Source organism: Acanthaster planci, linkage group LG17 (genome assembly GCF_054643075.1).
Source record: "Acanthaster planci isolate LZ-2023a linkage group LG17, COTS_SCS, whole genome shotgun sequence".
In the NCBI taxonomy this organism is placed as follows: Eukaryota; Metazoa; Echinodermata; class Asteroidea; order Valvatida; family Acanthasteridae; genus Acanthaster; species Acanthaster planci.
Genome location: NC_141793.1, coordinates 11,302,153 through 11,320,483, shown reverse-complemented (window position 1 = coordinate 11,320,483; position 18,331 = coordinate 11,302,153). Strand labels below are relative to the sequence as shown.

At 43.0% G+C, this 18,331-nt stretch overlaps 1 protein-coding gene across 3 annotated transcripts; it reads right to left on the bottom strand.

The window, feature by feature from the left end:
* Nucleotides 1-1,135: 1,135 nt before the first annotated feature.
* On the bottom strand, nt 1,136-18,233 carry LOC110973339 (alpha-N-acetylgalactosaminide alpha-2,6-sialyltransferase 1-like). Of its 3 annotated transcripts, XM_087148195.1 has the most exons (9): nt 17,996-18,233; nt 13,398-14,051; nt 13,322-13,346; nt 12,230-12,392; nt 10,700-10,859; nt 8,491-8,599; nt 5,471-5,577; nt 4,686-4,798; nt 1,136-4,093 (listed from the first exon to the last, which is right to left on the bottom strand). In XM_087148195.1, exons 2-9 carry the CDS (start codon nt 13,577-13,579, stop codon nt 3,879-3,881), a joined length of 1,074 nt encoding a protein of 357 aa, XP_087004321.1. In that variant the 5' UTR covers nt 13,580-14,051; nt 17,996-18,233; the 3' UTR covers nt 1,136-3,878. The 3 variants fall into 3 exon arrangements, with proteins under 3 accessions (XP_087004321.1, XP_022079756.1, XP_087004320.1); XM_022224064.2 differs by having other exon boundaries at nt 13,322-14,051; nt 17,996-18,229; XM_087148194.1 differs by having other exon boundaries at nt 13,322-14,025; nt 17,996-18,229.
* Nucleotides 18,234-18,331: the final 98 nt, after the last annotated feature.

Below are 18,331 nucleotides of genomic sequence, written 5' to 3'. Positions count from 1 at the left end.
GCGTTCAAATTGTGTGACGCAGCTAGGTTAAATTTTACAATATGTAGTTATTCACAATTGCATATGAACGACTTGGCTTGCATAATGTATAAGGAATTTCCACCAATCAAAGTAGTCAGACCCGTACTCAGATTCGTTCATTATAATGCAGGTATGAACGACGTAAAATCAAGTCCGGCAATGCGATTAGCTGCTGCTGCTGCTTTGGTAGATGAGCCCCATTCGCTGTGTACAAACGGTTGGCAGATTCGTCACTAGTCGGGATTTCCGAACTGAACTCATAGTTAATGAGTGGCCCGACACTAGAGGGCGAGTTCGGCTGGAGGGAGGTGCAGAATCTGCCCCCTTGCTGTAAGAGGTCACCTTTACTTCTGGCTTTTTAGGGTTAAGAGTGAAGTAATGTTCGCATGAATTCCTTTAACAAATTTCAAGGAAAAAGAATGGCTTTAAACATCGTTATAAAATGGTTGGGGGTTGAATCTATTCCCATTTCGCTTCCCGGCTTGGACACTGTATACACCACTGCCTTTTATCTAAGAGGAAAAAAAACCCGGGGGGATTTCCAGGAGGGTTCATAGCACTAAACTACGAACCAATCATGAACGTCATGGGGATAGAGTTGCTCCTTCCACTTTTAACTCTTGAGGAAAACGGGTAAAGGGGGGGTAGGGACAAGAACGAAGCAGGGAAACGTAGGAAAACTAAAAATACTTGAAATTTCTTTAGTCACATACGCTGCTTTTTGTTCCCTTTAACTCATTTTTGACACATCTTTCCCATTTTTTGGACAATTTTTAAAAGGAGGAAGGCGCCCTCTTGCCCTCCCCCACTGCGACGCACATTTACCCATGCGTTACGATGCCAAGTCAATCTCGATCTTAAACTCTTTGTCATGAGTAAATCCTCCTTTTGTCGGGAGAAACAAAAGGCTACCTCCTAAACAGTACCTCGCTTGTTCAAGGGGTTGGCATCCAAATAATAGATTCGTTCCGCTATGGCCTCCCAAAATAATCTTGATTTTACTCAGAAGAAATCGACATGTAGAAGTATTACGTGCGGAGAACGCACGGCAGAAGAAAAATCAAAAGACGGGAACCAGGACACTAAAAATACGAGCAAAGAACAATAAAGGAACTAATTTTGGAATAACATTTAATTATACACTTGAGTCACCAAAGCAGTAAATTAAAACAAAGTAAATCTAGTGGTTTGCTGCAACTTAAACTCATGCAAGAACACCGTGAATTTGAACAGGCAAAAGCATAAAAGCAAATTATTTACATTTGCACAGCCAAACACAATTAATTACAATGAAAATTAGCAAGCCGGCAAAAAACATATTAATACGCAAATTATATTCGGCCGAGTGTAATTACCTTAAGGAGCCAACACAAGAAAGGAAGAAAATTAGGCCCCGCCCAGTCAGTGCCGTGCCTGAAAGAGCGCGGTCGTCGAGCCAAGCACCTCCACACTCCGCTCCAGAACAGCCCAGTTCATACGGACAGGGAGGTCAGTGTCGATCCCCGAGATTCGGCTTCCGCGTGGAGCCACGACACTCCAGGGTCCACGGTCCCTCTGCGGTGTCAGCCTTGGCCACGGTCCAGCGGTAAAGAGGAGATGACGACAAGGAGGTGCTGACCCAACGCCGGCTATTTCGGAACGCACATGCTAAGAGCATAAAGGCACTGACTGAGAGCGAAATCAATGACTACAAAATACATAAAGGTATGTTAATTTCAAACTTTTCAGGCTGCAAATTTTTGTGGAAGAGTCTTTCAGGATGACTCGACACGTGACATCAAAAGAAAAACATGACGACAATTTATCGCGAAGTAACGTCCCAGCGATGGTCGTGTATCTTGTGCAGTGGGCGTGGTTTAAACTGAAGTGGCGTCACACTAACGAACCGGATACTACATGTACTGTGTAGACTCCGCAGGCGCGCGCGACGAAGTTCAACACGGAGAGCAGACGGCGCTGATGTGAAATCCCCTTATAGCATTGGTCACTTGTTCGTCATTCAGCACAGCGCAGCGGGCATCAACGTGAACTGGCATGCACGATAACCACGTAAAATGGCTGGCCTTCCGAGACGACTGCAGCACGGTGACTGTTGCCTTGTTGCTTGAATTCCGCTGCAGATAAATTAATGGTGGGTGATTTTCGTGCCGAGCAGCGGCAAGCCTTGGACTATTTTCTGCAGGGTCCCGACGTTTTCGTGAATTTGCCAACAGGCCACGGGAAATCTGTTATTTTTCAGGCTGCCACCATCTACTCGGAGCTCCTCATACCGGATACAAACCCATAGCATTAGTCATTCGAAAAAATCAATCACAATCAGTAAAGCAAAGGCGACATCGATCTCCGATTACCCTGATCAGCTGGCAAAATAAATATTGTTGACTTGTCATGTACACGTATAGCCACGTGGGCCGCAAGGTCATTTCTTATTAGGGTCGTGGGCCTGACGTGATCAATCACTGATACCCCATTGTTCTTGTATTGTAAACCCCCATTCCCTTCTAATGGCATTTAAATTGATCAGTGGGTGTCCCCTAGTCCCTGCAAATAAAAAAAAAAACAGAAAAAGGTCACAGTAGGGTCAGGATACCCTTTTCCCAGTCAAGGGGGGGGGTCCCCTCGAAGGCCAAGCCACAGTCAGTAATCAATCGACACCCCCCTCACACACGCAATGGACCCACTCGGACCGCTGTCTAAAAAAGATCAAAGAGACTGAACATTGAAAGACCTTCCGATACGAAGACTTGCCCAGGCACCGTCTGTGCCCTAACAGCACGTGGCTGAGATATTTACATACAATCCCGATGGGACTTGACTCTGGTGGAAATTTTCTCAGCTCAGGGGAAGTCCCTATATAAAGGTGACTAATCTAGGCTTTTCAGCGTGAACCGAGGTACGAACGCATTGAAGGTTTTCACATTTGGTCGTAATTTTTTTATGAAATAATTAGTAAAATTGGGAGATGAATTTGATCACTTCGGCCGTACGCACCTTTCACCTTACGACCGACTTAATTATGCAGTTACTATGTAGGCCTAGCAATGAACAAATCCAAAAGCGTATTTAAAACATCGGCTCTTGTCATTAGCATAATGACACCGCCCAGTACAGCATCCGCGGCTGGTTGCACCAAGGCGTACGTGTGTCCTAAATCAGCTGATTTGCATATTTCTTCAGCCGCTAGAGGTCGCTCTTCGCCTTGATTTTGCAAGGTATGCAGGTAGGTACGTGTACATACGTACGCAGCTTGGTACGCAGAAGGTCAGCGACCGGCTGGTGCGCGCTGAGCTGCGCTGCGACGAATGACGAACGCCTTGACCAAGACTAGGTCGGCTAGGACTCTTTCTGTCTAGTATCACGCCTTCACTACGGGTGCAGACCACTAATTCAAGTGAGAATTTTTGACCAGCTCATTAGCATTAAAAGTGCCCCCTTCCACAGTATCTTTGGAAAAAGGAGATTGTTTGGCCCCCAAAATGGTGAGATTGTGTAAATCGTTGCCAGGATCAACTCCCTGGGTCTTTGAGCTTTCATATGAGAGCAGAAGGGCTAAAAACTACGGTTGAAAAATGGTCCTAAGTGCCCGAGAAAGTTGAGGGTTGCCACTTGAAAAAAGGCTGGAATCAGACTTCGGACTTTGGGGGTGATTTTGTTTTGTGGGAATAATTAAAAATATAATTGGTTAACCCATAAAAAAATGAAACGAAATTGAAAGATAAGTGACCAGACAAGAATTCTATTTGTGCTTCAGAAATCTCAGGGATGTTGGCGTGCATGCTATTGGGCCCTGAACGGTGCTGATTTTACACTGTTTTCAATGGGGCTTGAATTAGTGGACTGGACCCCTACATGCTAGGTCACATGTCTCTTTGGAAGAGCTTGATGGCGCCTTCCTCGTGGAGTTTGTGCCACAGTTTTCGCTCGTTGTCTACGTCATGGACGCCCGTCGAGGCCCGTGTGTGCACCACGAACTTGGTGTCGTAGTAGTGCATGGTGAAGCGGGGGTCGTAGCCGAAGCCGTAGATGGTGACCTCGTCGCAGATGTGCAGAGCTAGGAACACCACCAGCGCGCCTGTCAAATTCGAGCACGAGAAAACTCTCCAATAAAATAAAGTGTAAGGAACAGGCTTCCCGCGCTATATGGCTACGGATGCTTCTATAGTGCCACCATATCAGACGGAGCCTTAGCTCTGGACAACGGACTCAACGGCTGCCTTTAGCCATGAATGGTTCTACAGGGCGCCCTCAACCCACAGACCGGCTGTTTCTATTGGATGAGGAAGGTTTTAAGTTGCCAAATTTGTTATGGTTATCTTTGTTATGATCAACCTGTGCCCGCACGGTCCAGCTGAAACTGTCTGTATAAAGGCCAACATATGTACATATGTATTTGTATGATGCACAATTGGTACCATGCACTGAAAATGGCTGGTTTAGTTTAACTACTCAAAATTGGTTATGCTAACCCAGTTTTTCGGATGATTCACTTCTGATTAATTTTTCATCCCCGAAAAGGGGTAATTATTAACCATTTTAATTAAAACACCAGAAATTAATTTTCAACCACCGAATTTTGTTGACACAACTCAGAATTTAGGGTCGTTGCAATTTTCACCCTCCCGTGGGTCAAATTAATCGAGGGAATTTTTCCGTGTGGACTGTACCTGTGGTCGGTCTGTAGGCTTTGCTGTCCAAAAAAGTCTTGAAGACGTAGAAGAAGAAATTGGGGTGAACAAACTTCACTCTGGTGGGAGTCACGACAGGTGTCCTGACGCCACTGTTACAAAAATGGGACAGATCCAGCGATCAGTTGGGGGAAGTTTGAGCGGAAGCCGTCCAACATTACATAATAATCGTGTCAGAGCTGATCTTCTTAATGAGCCCCAAGCTGGACCACGAGAGGGCGCAATTTTCGCTGGTTCACAAAGGAATATGAAATGAACGCGTTACCGGCGCGTCGCTACCAACAAAATGAACACTCCCGACCAACATGGCTCTTTTCAACCGATGAGGGGTGCCTTTTCTCAAGGCGGATAGTCATCACTAACATGCGTTCCATAAATATCCCATACTTTAAAAAAAATATTAAGTAGCAGTACTTGGAGTGCAAAGGGGGCCAAAGCCTTGAGGGGCGAGCGGGGCGCGCCCCAAAAGGTGAAACGGTTTTTACACAATACGCTTGGGGGAACACGACCTAAAGACAGTCTATCATCCCAACTCTAGAGGATAGTTTTCAAAGGAAGCCTCCATTTCAACAATTTGGAAACTTCCACGAAGCGGAAAGACTGAAATTAGTCTCCTCTTGAGACTGGCGATAGAACCATTTTCCCATAGGAAAGTACAGTGTGTATTCCCACACAGTTATGTATAATACGCCCCCAGCGGCGGCCCACCCCACAGCCAAGCTACATTTTGAAGTGTCTCTCGGGGCCAATATATTTATACTTACTATTTCTTTCCTTTTTTCAAGTACTTGGGTGGTTTCTCCCCGTTCATCATATTCAGTGCGTAGTCGGCATCGTAAGCTTTGAACATCGTAAAGAATGCAAGAACATTCTGCGAAGAGAAAAATAACGTAACTAGTGTATTTGTCCATGTATCAGGGGCGGATCCAGGACTTTTCCTGGGAGGGAGTGGCAGGATTTTTTCAATGTCCGAATGTGTTTTTTTAATTTATTTTTCTCAGTGTCAAAGCGAGGGGGAGGGTTGCTCCCCCGACAAGATATTGTCCTCAGTCTTTGGATATCCACGAGCTATAAGCAACAAAACAATTCAAAACACGTGGTTGGCCTAACTGAATTCTATATGTGGCTCAATGCAGATACCACACTGTATTCGTGGTTCGGTTTTTCACCAAGGCGAAAACTTCCCTCACGGGTGTGGATCCGGACTTGGACGACGATCAGCAAATTATGACCCACGACACTCCTTCTTGTGATACATACACACATACATTCACCCAGGCATTGCTATACGATTTCCAGGTACTGTACTATTAGTGGTCAAGGTATCTTTATACACGGATATGAATTGAACACAGACCCGCGGCTTTCTTCATCTGATGAAATTCAGTCATTTGCAAAATTTTAGGACCGCCCATACAAAATGCACCAATCTGAAGAAAAACCAAACTTAAACCAATCAATCATGGCAACTTAGTATCTTGGTTAAACAGCTATTTGACAACATTTCCATTTTTGAAATGATAACAGTCTAATATTTAGTGTGCCCTCCTTTATTGCTGATTACTTAGACTGGCTTTTTTTTACCCATGCAGCATGTGCCTAAACTCAAAGTTTCATACATGACCTGCCTTTGCAAAGAAATCATTCAAATGGGTATATAGCACTACACAATGATAATATACACCACTATCAAAACACATTCAAGGAGACAATGTAATGCAGGCCAAGTGACAGAAATACCAATAAAACTCCATGTGGTCTTAAACTTTTGCAAATGACTGTGTTTCTGGGGCAGAAACGTTCTCGCAGAGATGTCAGAGTTTTGGACACGAGGGTGCCGGCGTGGTATGTACATAGTGTGGACCACAGTGTGTGATGACGTTATGTGTACCTGTTTTCCACCGAATGCTTGTAAGAAATAGGGTTGCGTGGGGATAGGTATTAGGTAGTGTGAATTGACCATAATGGGTTGTCTGATTTAGATAAAACTAGGTAGATGTATAGACTGTAAGAGCATCTACCTTCATGCTAAGCGGGGCTTCATCTATGATTAACCACCTGTACGTTCACTCTTGGCAAAAAATTAAAAACTGCCCGTTAGCCAAACTGATACCCCTGGCCATCGGAGTCAATGTGCCTATACTGCACCATTATATTTTGTAAACTGCTCAATTAGATTTTGTAATTATAAGGTTTTATACACCAGTGTACTAATTTCGTTCATGGGGGGGGGACGACGACCACGACAACCACAAAAACGACAACAACAACAACAATAACAAACAAACACCCCAACCAACCAACAAACAAACCAACAACCCAACCAAACAACCAACCAACAAACACCCCAACAAACCCCCTTGACTCTCCAGAACTGTATCTGCCAGTCTACTGGAAACGTGACAAAGTGCATTGACGAGACACTGTTGCTAAAATGCCAATTAATCCAATTCTGCATGGCTGGGGGCACCCCCAGTATATCGAGATGGCAGGAAGAAAACAAAATAACGACGAACACGTTCCGGGCTCCTGACCGCTCCTGTCCATTTCGAGTAAGGCTATTTGGCTTTCAGGCACGAAATCAGGTAACACGCAAGGTGAAACACCTTTAAAGAGGCAATTTTATACAAAAAACACCTGCCATCATCAAATGAATGCACACAGACCTCAAATTAGCAGCAAATAAAGAAGAGATGTGACTCGTCAGCGCATCACGTCAATCTATAACTCACATCTGGGTGAAGTAGGACATATTGTGCTCGCTAAGTTCACGTATAATTTTGTAATTTTAAGCTCCACCAAAAAAAAAAAAACCCAAAATCCTTCAACCAGATGTTGCTTATTTTTTTGCTACCAGACAATGAAGCCTGCTGACGAGAAACCGCATATCAGAGCTTACCATTTTATTTGCTTTTCTCATTTTTGTCAGTTTCAAATGAGTTCAATCTCTAAACAACACATGACTTATTCACATTTACCGGGTCATTTCATGTGAGAGCTGGATTAGGCATGAAATAAGAGGGAAGCAAACTTCCTTGGTTTGAAGTTTGTGTGAAAGGAGAAAGAGAAAAAGACACTTCAAGTGGGAAAAGTGTGTGTGTTAAGCACGAGGACATTCAGCAAATCACTTGAGGACAATAAAGTCCTCGTTTGTCAACCCGTTCACGGTTAAAAACTGTTCACAGTTTCCATGATAGAAGTTGATAAAAAGTCATTGGGCCAACAGCAGAAGAAACGAGGACACTGGAGAGTACTTGAATTATGTTATCACTCTGATGTGTTTGTAGAATTACGCTATTGTGGACATCATGAGATGTCCAAACATTGTAAAACATTTTTCCCATTCTGAAAACAGTTAAGAGAGATTTGGGCCGGGGCCGGGTAGGATTATCTGTAGCAAAACAGAGAACAATCAGGGAAGTAACAAAAATATATTTTGAAACAGTATTCACCACAAAAAGAGTTGCGAGATTTTTTAACACACAAAACAAGGGAATGTCCACACAATGCAATTTTTGCTATCTTGCCGGTTTTTTCTCACGTGTTTGTGATTTAAAAGACGAGAACGTACCACAAAGGAGTTACCTTTGACGACAGTGGGTACTCGATGGTCAAGCTGTTCTCGTTTTGGAAAATTAGTACGTCCGAAGCCAAACAAAGCCGCAGGTGTACTTTTTAAGAAGCATCCATCATCCAGAATCGGACAAAATCTTCTCTTTTACCAGTCGTTCTTCTCACCCCCTTACCCCGCCCCGCCCCCCCCCCAATCTTAATGTCACCTCACCTTGTCTTCCACATCATTAAGGTGCTGCGATTCTGGGTAAAAAGTGTAGAACGTGGTCCGTTTTCCAACGTCGTTTGCGAACCGCCCTGATGTCAAGGCCTTGTTCACTCTGCAAAAGCACGGAAGAAAACGAAGTGTTCTCGCGTAAACATCGTCAGTCGGCATAGACCTGGAGGGAAAAAACCCAATGGACTGCCAACTCCAGCGGGCGCACAGCGCATTGCGGGTATGCATGTTCCGTGGGCCGGAGTTACCGGCAAGGGAAACTTCCGATTGACCTTTGAAGACTTGTTCACGTGCGATTAACGGTTGCGACTGTCACGCGTCGCTGTGCTCGTAATTTTGCCTTGGTGTTCTGTTGTTTTTTTCCCATGTTTTTCGTGGAAAAAAATGCAAAACGGACAATGTGTGAGACAGACAGTATTCGGTATACCATAACAACTCAAACCCCTATTTCAGTGTGTCTTTAGGCGCTGCTTCCAACAACTGCACAATTATTACCTGAACATTTATGCCATTCTGAGTAGTTTTTATTTCCACATAAATTACAGAAGCCGATTTGCAAATAGCCGTATCAAAGCTGTACAAAGTTTCGAGTTTTTCATAGTTTTGTGCACATACATGGATGCGTCCATGTTTTGTAGTTTTGCCTGGTTTTCATACATGTGTTCATACTGAGACTTTTTTTAAAGCTCAGCGCACGCAATTGCGCATTTCTTTGCGATCAAGCCGCCTAGTACTTTGCTCGGCACTTAAGTTTTGTATTGTAAATAGCGCCACCATTAGTTACGGGTTATTGTGCATTCACCACGCGCGCTTTGTCAGCGCTATCCTCCTGTTTACAGCGACACTGGTAGAATCGCATAGCATTACGAGCGATTTTCTTGCCACATTAAAGTTGCGTTTTGCGAACAATAGCAAAGCTGCATTTTAGGGAATTGTAGCGCCGGCGGGGGCGGCCGGTGAGGGCGCCAGCTCGGACCCGCATGGAGTTGGCTGGCTGCCCCCGCTGGTATGTGAACGGCCCGCGGTTTTCCCGCCTCGCGCCTGCGCAGTCCCTGCCGAGGGGCGCCATGTTTAGAGCTTGTCTGAAAAACACATTGTTGTGGACGCTACAGCAATAAAACAGAGATTTCGAGACCAGAACAGCGAGTTGCGGCTGTGTTGTGTATCTATACTAGCGTCGAACCCTAACCCGTAGGACTCGCTGGCATGTGCGTTTGAGACTTCGTTGTGTTTATCAAAACTAAACTTTCTATTATTGATCATTATAAAAAAATTTTCAAAATGGTCAAAAGTTGATTTTGAAAAAAAAAAGGTTATTCCTCACAGTCGGGAATCGATTTCACAACCCCTCGCTCCCGGGTCAGGAGCGTTAGCCACAGGACCACCGCCAATTAAAGATTTCTTTTGTTTGAAATACATGTATCTGTGTGATTGCTCTTGGTCCCGGAGGAATGTGAGGTGCGGGGCCATCTTGGTCGACTGCAGAGAGACCTATCAGGCTGTCGCAGATAAATAAGAGCAGATAATTGTACAGAATTCGAACTTACATATCCCTTGCGACGGGGAACGGAATAAATCGTTTTGTCTTTCGTACGAAAAATCTGGGTCTATGACTCAACTTTATTGTTTCCTTGCCACTACGGTTACACTAGGACCGTTTTAACAGAATTTTGAAATTAATTCTGCCCTCTGGTGGAAGCTCAAAGAACCAAAAAGTTGATCCTGGCAGATATTTACACAATCTCGCCACTTCTGGGGCCAAACAGTTTCCTTTTTCCAGAAGAAACTGTGAGTGTGTAAACGCCTTCAATCGTGGACCTTAAACAATAGGGGACAATAGGGTCCACGGTTGCCGAAAAGTCCACGGTTGGAAAACGTGTACAAAACATATGAGAGGTCTTCCGAAAGTATGAACAAAAGGGGAACAATAGGGAGTCCACGATTGAAGCCGTTTACACACTATGCTATGCCCATAGTGAGCCCCCTCTCGCATCTGAAATTTCGAAATGTACTCAGCCTCTTTAAAAGTCGCAGTGACTTTGTCTTAAGTGCCACCTTTGGGAAGAAAATGTGTGTAACGAGGGTGATCCTTCAGAAAATTCACCACAGTACTGCCACATATACTGCTCACAATTTGAGACACGCTGAGTAAAGGGATTAATTAAACCTCTAATCCTGAGAGAGCAGGATGGGTGTACCGTACCTGAAGACGTAATCGTGGCCGTCAATTTCTTTGCCGGCCCCCGAGCCGTTCAGGATGCCCCCACAGCCCACCACAGCGCATCGAATGCAGCTCTGCCTACCGGCCAGTCCGTGAACCGGAGGATTGGCAAAGTCTTTGTGCTGCAAGATTTGGCTCATGACTAAAATTGAGAAATGAGGGAGAGAAAACAGAATTTCATCAAAATGTTAGCTACAATAGACGCAAGACATAAGAATTACTCTCCCACAATCATAACCGACAATAACTTAACAATAAGTTTTGATAATTTTTGATAAAAGATACTTTTTCCGAAATTTGTAAATTCTCCTTGACCGTGGCCGTCCTTACCTACCGTCAATCTCTTTAACGGTTGTTTCTAACGCCGCTTTGCCCTTGGATATCTATTTCTGGGGTCCCCCAATTTCGAAAGGCTAAAGGTTTCTGAAGGCACGTTTTAACTTCGAAAATGCCCAGTCCGAAAAAGTCAAATTCAGTGCTTCTGCGGTGAAAAACTGTTTGCATGCATAAAGCGCGCCCCCAATCTTCATTAAAATAGACTTGTATCAATCGTACTTTTACCCTCCGCACCCGGGGCAATCAGCGAATAATTACGTCGACATTATTGTTGAAATTTGCCACACTCACTTATTTCTTATCCCTTTGGCGAAACACCAATTTTAGTAATAAGATGAATGTCAAAGTTGTTGCTACATTTTAAGATTCGGGTAAAAAAGTTCTGGTGAAAAAAAGATTGCCGGATTTATAAGTGTAAGAAGACGCAATGCAATTTTTCCCATCTCGTTCTCTCGGCGTTTGGCATCTTTAAGGAGAAGACTGGAAAACAAAATCATTCTTTTTATCTTTATTTATTCACAAACAAAGTACTTTAAAGGCCATCGTAGAAACCGATACTGCGATAATAGAGAGTCCATGCACCTCCGCTTGCATACGATGCGCGCGCAGATTTTCTAAGCTATCGTAGAGGAAAATGAATTCAACCATAAACAAATTTTATGAATCAAGTTAGAAAGTAAAAGTTAAACAACAGCAAAGATGGAATAATTCAGGAAGGTGAGCGAGCAACCTTTAGCAGTCCGGTAACTAAGATGCCATAGACAAAAGTGACAGTACAAAATGAAAAGACCAAAGGAAATAATACAAGTTATTTTAGGTGTTCAAGACACACATCAAATCAGACTTCACGTCCTCATCTTTCACATTCCTTTCAATTTTTGGTGCCCTAACAGATAACTTTTGACGATTATTTCTTGTCACAGTTGCTCAACCCGAAAAGCGGTCGTGAAGCCCTCTGCCATTCTGGAAACTGATGCTTTCACTTGAAGCTGTCTGGTATAATATTTCAGAAACGCAAGCTGGCAATGTTGCTGGTAGCTTTCATCCTTCTGTAAACAAACCATCCCGTCCACGTGCTACGAAATGCTCTAATTGCAGAGAATCTGACAGCATGCAAATCATGATTTGGTCAATTTTGGATCTATTTGCTGGCCTTCAACCCTATGGATGATGTACCTGTCAGGTTCTGTTTTTTGAAGCCGAAGGGGAGTACGCTGGCCGAGAGGCTGTCGTAGTGTTTGGTGTCGTCCCTGTCCAAGAAGAGCTTGATGCCGGGCTGGTACCTCTCTCGGAACCACTTGGAGTATTTGGTGAGGGAGGCTATCGTCTTGGGACACGGCTGGCTCGATTAGAGATGAAAAAAAGAGTGCCTGCTTTTTAGATTGAATGCGTTGTTTCAAATTCTTTCTGACCTGTATTGTTTTTGTTAATTCTAATCTCGGAGTAAATTTGCAAATTTGAAATTCTGCTTGTTGTCGCTTACAACAAACTTCTGATGTGTATTTTTGGGGTATTAAAGGAGATGGGCCTTGTAGGGCTAAATTGACGTTATATGATAGTTTCAACCCTCTCATATACAATAAGTTGGATTAACCCCTCTTTTATGTCATTAAATCAGCAAAAATTGACGTTTTCTGCGTGCTTTTTGCTCTTTTTGCGACTTTCCAGACCAGAATGCGCAGTTCCGGCAAGAACGTTCATTGGTCTGCGCAAGAATAATAACACTCCCAGCTCTGGCACGTAGTCGGGTACGTAACTCGTAAAAAGTTTCGTGCAGAAATAGCTGCAGCACTGAGTGTCTGCCTTGGATGACGTCACTCTTTTAAAATATGGGCAAATTTGCATTCATGTACCTAAAAAGGGACCAAAAATGTCCTTTTATGCCCTTAAATGAAACAAACACTACAATGTATAACATCAGATTTACATAGAACACAAGGGAGCATTTGAAAATATTTACATTGAGGGCACCCTTTGAAACAGGTGAATTTCCTGGAAATATCTTGTGGCTTTTTGTCGACAGGGATGGTCGACAGTTGGCAGAAATGTTTCCACAGTTGGTGGAAACACCAGAGCCACGCTGCTCGATTCCTTTCCGCAGGACGCCAGCTTTTGAATTTCAATTCTGTCATTTTAAGGGACATGCTTTTCTACAGTCCAATTCAATTTTGTAGATAAGCAACTTTGCAAAATCGAGCCCCCTCCCCGAAAATTTGGTTTTGGATCCGTTTGTCGTATGAAGATTCTAATAAGTAAAATTCTACCTACCGCTGTTTTAGGCTTTGCCGTCTTCTGTTCCTCTGTCTTGTTCCCCGAGCTTGTCGAGCAGCTGTCCGTATGTTTCAGACCCACGAGGGCGGCGGGACGACCGGTAGCAGGGAAATTGCCATTGTTGACGGTCCTGCGGAAGGTGGGCTTCTGCATTATCGCCGCTATGCCGACCAGCACGATGGAAAGGTAACAGAGTAGGGCGATCATCAACACCGCCTTCACCGACCGGGTCAGTTTGAACCTAAAGACCACCATCTTCTCGGCATGCAGAAGTCGGTCTACAACCGAGGTGGGTTGCCTCGAGCGTGCGCCCTCCCTGCACGATGTTTGTGGTGATAAGAACTACTCCAACGGTTTCACGACAAAACGAGAGCGGTGGGTATTTTGCTGTAGAGTTCCTTTTCTAATCACAGATGCAATGTTGATTATGCACAATAAAAGGTATCCCCTTTAATAGCTGGGAAGGGCTGTTCATGTAGGCCTATATGGTAATTTTGTTCTGCCCTTTATATTCAAAGGCCTGGTCTTTACGCTTCCCGCCGGGAGCAGGTAGGCACGAACATTGAAGTGTGACCTTTTTGGTCCAGACAACTTGACAAAACGCGTCCCGTTATACGTCAGGTTCAGTCGGTGATCGCAGAAACTGCCCTCTTCGTCCTTTCTGAGTACATTAGATCGTTATCTACTGCCCCCTCTCTTGTCTGTTGAAGCGTTAAAGATGAGAGAGCTATAAAGACAAGGCCGGGTGTAATGGAGTTACACGCCAGCTGCATAGAGGATGGTATCTGGTAAGGAGGCCCTCATCATGGTAACCGTGAACGGTGCCCATGGCAACGGCAACCAGGAATGATGCAGAGTGAGCGAGATGTGTTCTTTGCAAGGGTCACCCACTTTGTCACAAGCGTGTAGACCGTAAACTGGTGGGAGGGGTCAGTTGGTCGTGTACGCTTTGGCGAACTGTAAATGATGCTGGTAATGAATCGCCATTTAAAAAATCTGTTCATAAACGCTCAAGGGAGGAGCGAAGTATGAAAATGATAACATGATTTCGGTCCTGATCTGCAGGTCACGTATGGAGTGTTAGATCAACTTTGAGTTAGTGCGCCCTCTCTTGTATTTTCTCAGTCACCAGAATACATACAGGTAGTCACACAGACATGATTGTGATCAATAAATCTTGAAGATCAGATCTATGGTCACGTGTTACTTGTTTTTCTGCGTTGGAGTGAGGCTGCTAACAGCGCCCTCAATAACTGGCCTACGGAGCAGTTTACATGGAGAATGGAATATCTTTTATTTGGCGATTTCGCGTTAATTAGCAAAGCGGCAGGCATCTCTCGGTGTAGACCTTTTCCCTAACAAATTCGTGATTATGCACGCATGCGCACAAATGGCACAGGGGTGCGACTTTGATAATTATTCTCTGTCAGGTTTTCAGGCATTGTTCATTTTTTTTTCTTCAGAAATCCCATTGAATCGTTTTTGCAACTAGTTTCTAATCTAAGTGGGATTTTTAGTGCTCTGTAAAAGACTTCATAATTGTGATTTTTCCTGTGCGCACGAGATCGTTGTTTCTTAGTATGGCCCCTTCCATCATAAGTAGTATAAATTATATCGTTAGTGTTCTTGGAGCTAACCTGTGCATTTTTCACAACATACTGATGTTCAAGGTACGTGAACTCTACCCATTGGATTGGCTGCTTTCTGCACTTGGGAAAATCTGAAGAACCAGATCCCCTTCTCTTTGCAGTCTGCAATTTGTCTTGTACAACCCCTAACACAAAAAATGGATTCCATTTCTTTCCGCTATAACCAGGCACACAGACAGGTATAATCGTTGATATTGAGCTATAACCCCGTGGAAAAAACAACAAAACTTAGTTGGTTACGAGATAATTATTTAACCATTTATTGTCGTATTTACGCCTGAAGACAGGAAGACTGGCGATCTTTTTCAAGGATATGTCCTCTGAACTCCATAGCTTAGGCCCCTCATGTTTCACAGTTGCTCTAGATATTGCACGGTTCGCGCATAGGATCGATGAAATTCATGGCTTTGCCTTGTGAGGTGATGATGGATTTCTTCAATAATCAAAATTCAAAGCCGCAGTCTTAGGAGATAGAACCGGATTATGGATACCCCTGTCACGCGCCACCCAGTACAATCCATTGTATTAACTAAATTGATACTCAGGAAGTGCTGCCTGGACGAACATACGTGTATGATAAATAACTCGCCCCCACAATTTCACCGTAAAATGTACTTCCTCTTCTTGACTTAGAGGGTGAATTTCAAGCATGCCAGTACTACGTGTCCGACGAATTGTTCAATCGAAGGAACGCTCAGTGTACGTCAGTTCAAGATGGCGTTCATCCTTTTCAGAGAATGGCAACATGGGTGTTGTTGGTTTCGACACGTATGTTTTCGCACAAATTACACTTTTAACTTGAGTCATTCATGTTCTGTTCCACAACATGTGGTTTTGCTTCTTGTTCAGGGTCGTACACTGGAACGCCAGTGAACTTTTGTGATGGAAACGAGACGCGTGATGGAAATCTTCCGTTATTCAATGATGAATGCATAATTATGACGCCAGCGTTGAACTAAAGGTCATCCTGACGATCAATAACTGAGAACGGTTTTTCAAGCCAGATTCACGAACTTAAAATTCTGGTTCGCTGTGATTCTATTCAGTCACAGTGATTTATTGCGTAAGCAAAAGTCCAGTTCACCTTCAAATAGCGTAGAATTTAGAAGGATTTAATGGCGTTGATAAAAATCATTTTATGATATTTCAAGGATATCGATACTGGCTTGTAATAACGGTATCGCATAAAAATAGCTCTACATCACTTGAAAGAAAAAAACTCTTCTACTTTTGGCTTGATCATGTGTGTCATTACTAACGTCCATTGCAAATGTGTATGTGGGGTATATCTTCAGTAAAATCTCAAGAATTATTTTCAATGGTTTATGTTGCTCTCATTGTTGGCAACAGGTGGTGCGAAGTCTGCATGTGAGACTTTTCTTCACTTTAACTTTATTTTCCATATGAAACTGCTCATAGTAAAAAAACAGTGCTATGGTGTATGGCTGGAGGCTCTTAAAAAGCATAGTTTGTCGGGTGAAGGCCCCAGTTATATTTATACATACACGAAATACATCTCACAAGTGTACCAAAACACAGTTATCCATGTAACGAAAATTGAGTAGGAAGTACTGTACACAGGCATGTATAATCGCTGATATTGAGCTGTAACCCCGTGGAAAAAAAACCAAGACTTACTTAGTTACGAGATAATTATTCAACCATTTATTTTTGTATTTACGCTTGAAGACAGAAAGACTGACAATATTATTCAAGGATATGTCCGCTGAACTCCATAGCTATAGGCCCCGTCATGTTTCACAGTTGCTCTCGATATTGTAGTTCGCGCATTTGATCGATGAAGTTCATGGCTTTGCCTTGTGAAGTGATAATGGATTTCTTCATTTTTCATGAATAATGAACAAATAGATTTAATTAATTTGTTTTTGAGTTGAAACATGAAGGACCTTAGCTGCAGATAGTTAATATCTTCAAGTTTCAATGTGCAACAATTGTAGACGAGAGGATCAGTGTGTTCCTGAAATTTAACATTGTAAAGAATCTGCATGGCTTTTTTTCCCTTTAATTTAAGGACTCGATTAAGATGACTAATGCTACTGTTGCCCCAAGCAGGAATGCCATGTGAAATGTACGGTAAGATTTTAGTATTCTAGTTCTATTCTAAATTCTAAATATTTTAGTATTACAAAAAGTCATTCACATTTTCTGGAGAAGGATTGCTTTTCATTTTGAGATAATGCCTAAATTCCTGGGAATAATTGTGTGTTTATTCCAGGTTAAGCGGTCCTCTATGTATAGTCCTGAGAATTTAGTTGAGTTAGTTTTTGTAATACCGGTATCATCAATAATAATTTTAGTGGGACCTGATGCTGCTTTCTGCTAAATGGCATATAGCTAGTCTTCTTAACGTTAAGCGAGAACTTATTTGCTTATAATCCAGGCGGATACGTTTTCCATCTCACAGATAATTATCAAAAAGTGTTTCCGCATCATTGACGACTAGAAAACAGATTACTGTCATCAACAAAAGGAACAAAGAAGAATATATCTGAAGATATTTATCAAAGTCATCGATGGATAGGTTTGGTACCGTTGATAACCACAAATCTTGTCCATTAGGTAGCTTCAGAACCAATCCAAAGCAGTCACCCTTATTCCATAATATTCTAGTTTTTGTAGAAGACTTTATGATCAAAGTGTATCAAAGGCCTTCAAAAGATTTCGGCAAACACTTATTGCAGTAGATAAAGTATCTCAACCGGTTGTTATTTTTGTCAATTAGTTGAATGATTTGCCTGAAATCCGCATTGATTATCCCATATCTAATTATGTTTGTTTAAAAATTCCAAAATATGACTACGACATGCACAAGTATCAACCACTGGCTACAGCTCTCCACCGTTACCTCTTATGATCAAAATTCGAAGCTGCAGTCTTAGGAGATAGAACCGGATTATGGATACCCCTGTCACGCGCCACCCAGTACAATCCATTGTATTAACTAAATTGATACTCAGGAAGTGCTACCTGGATGAACATACGTGTATAATAAATAACTCACCCCCCACAATTTCACCGTAAAATGTAGTTCTTCTTCTTGACTTAGAGGGTGAACTTCAAGCATGCCAGTACTACGTATCCGACAAATTGTTCAACTGCAGGAACGCCCAATGTCCGTCAGTTCAAGATGGCGCTCATCATTAAACACTGGTGTCGTTGGTTTCGACACGTATGTTGCCGTACGAATTACATGGTTAACTTAAGTCGCGTATGTTTCCTCCTGCAACATAGTTTTGCTTATTGTTGAGGGTCATATGCTGGAACGCCAGGGAACTTTTGTGATGGAAACGAGACGTCTGATGAAATGATTTTGCTATTCAATGATCTTATGTAATAA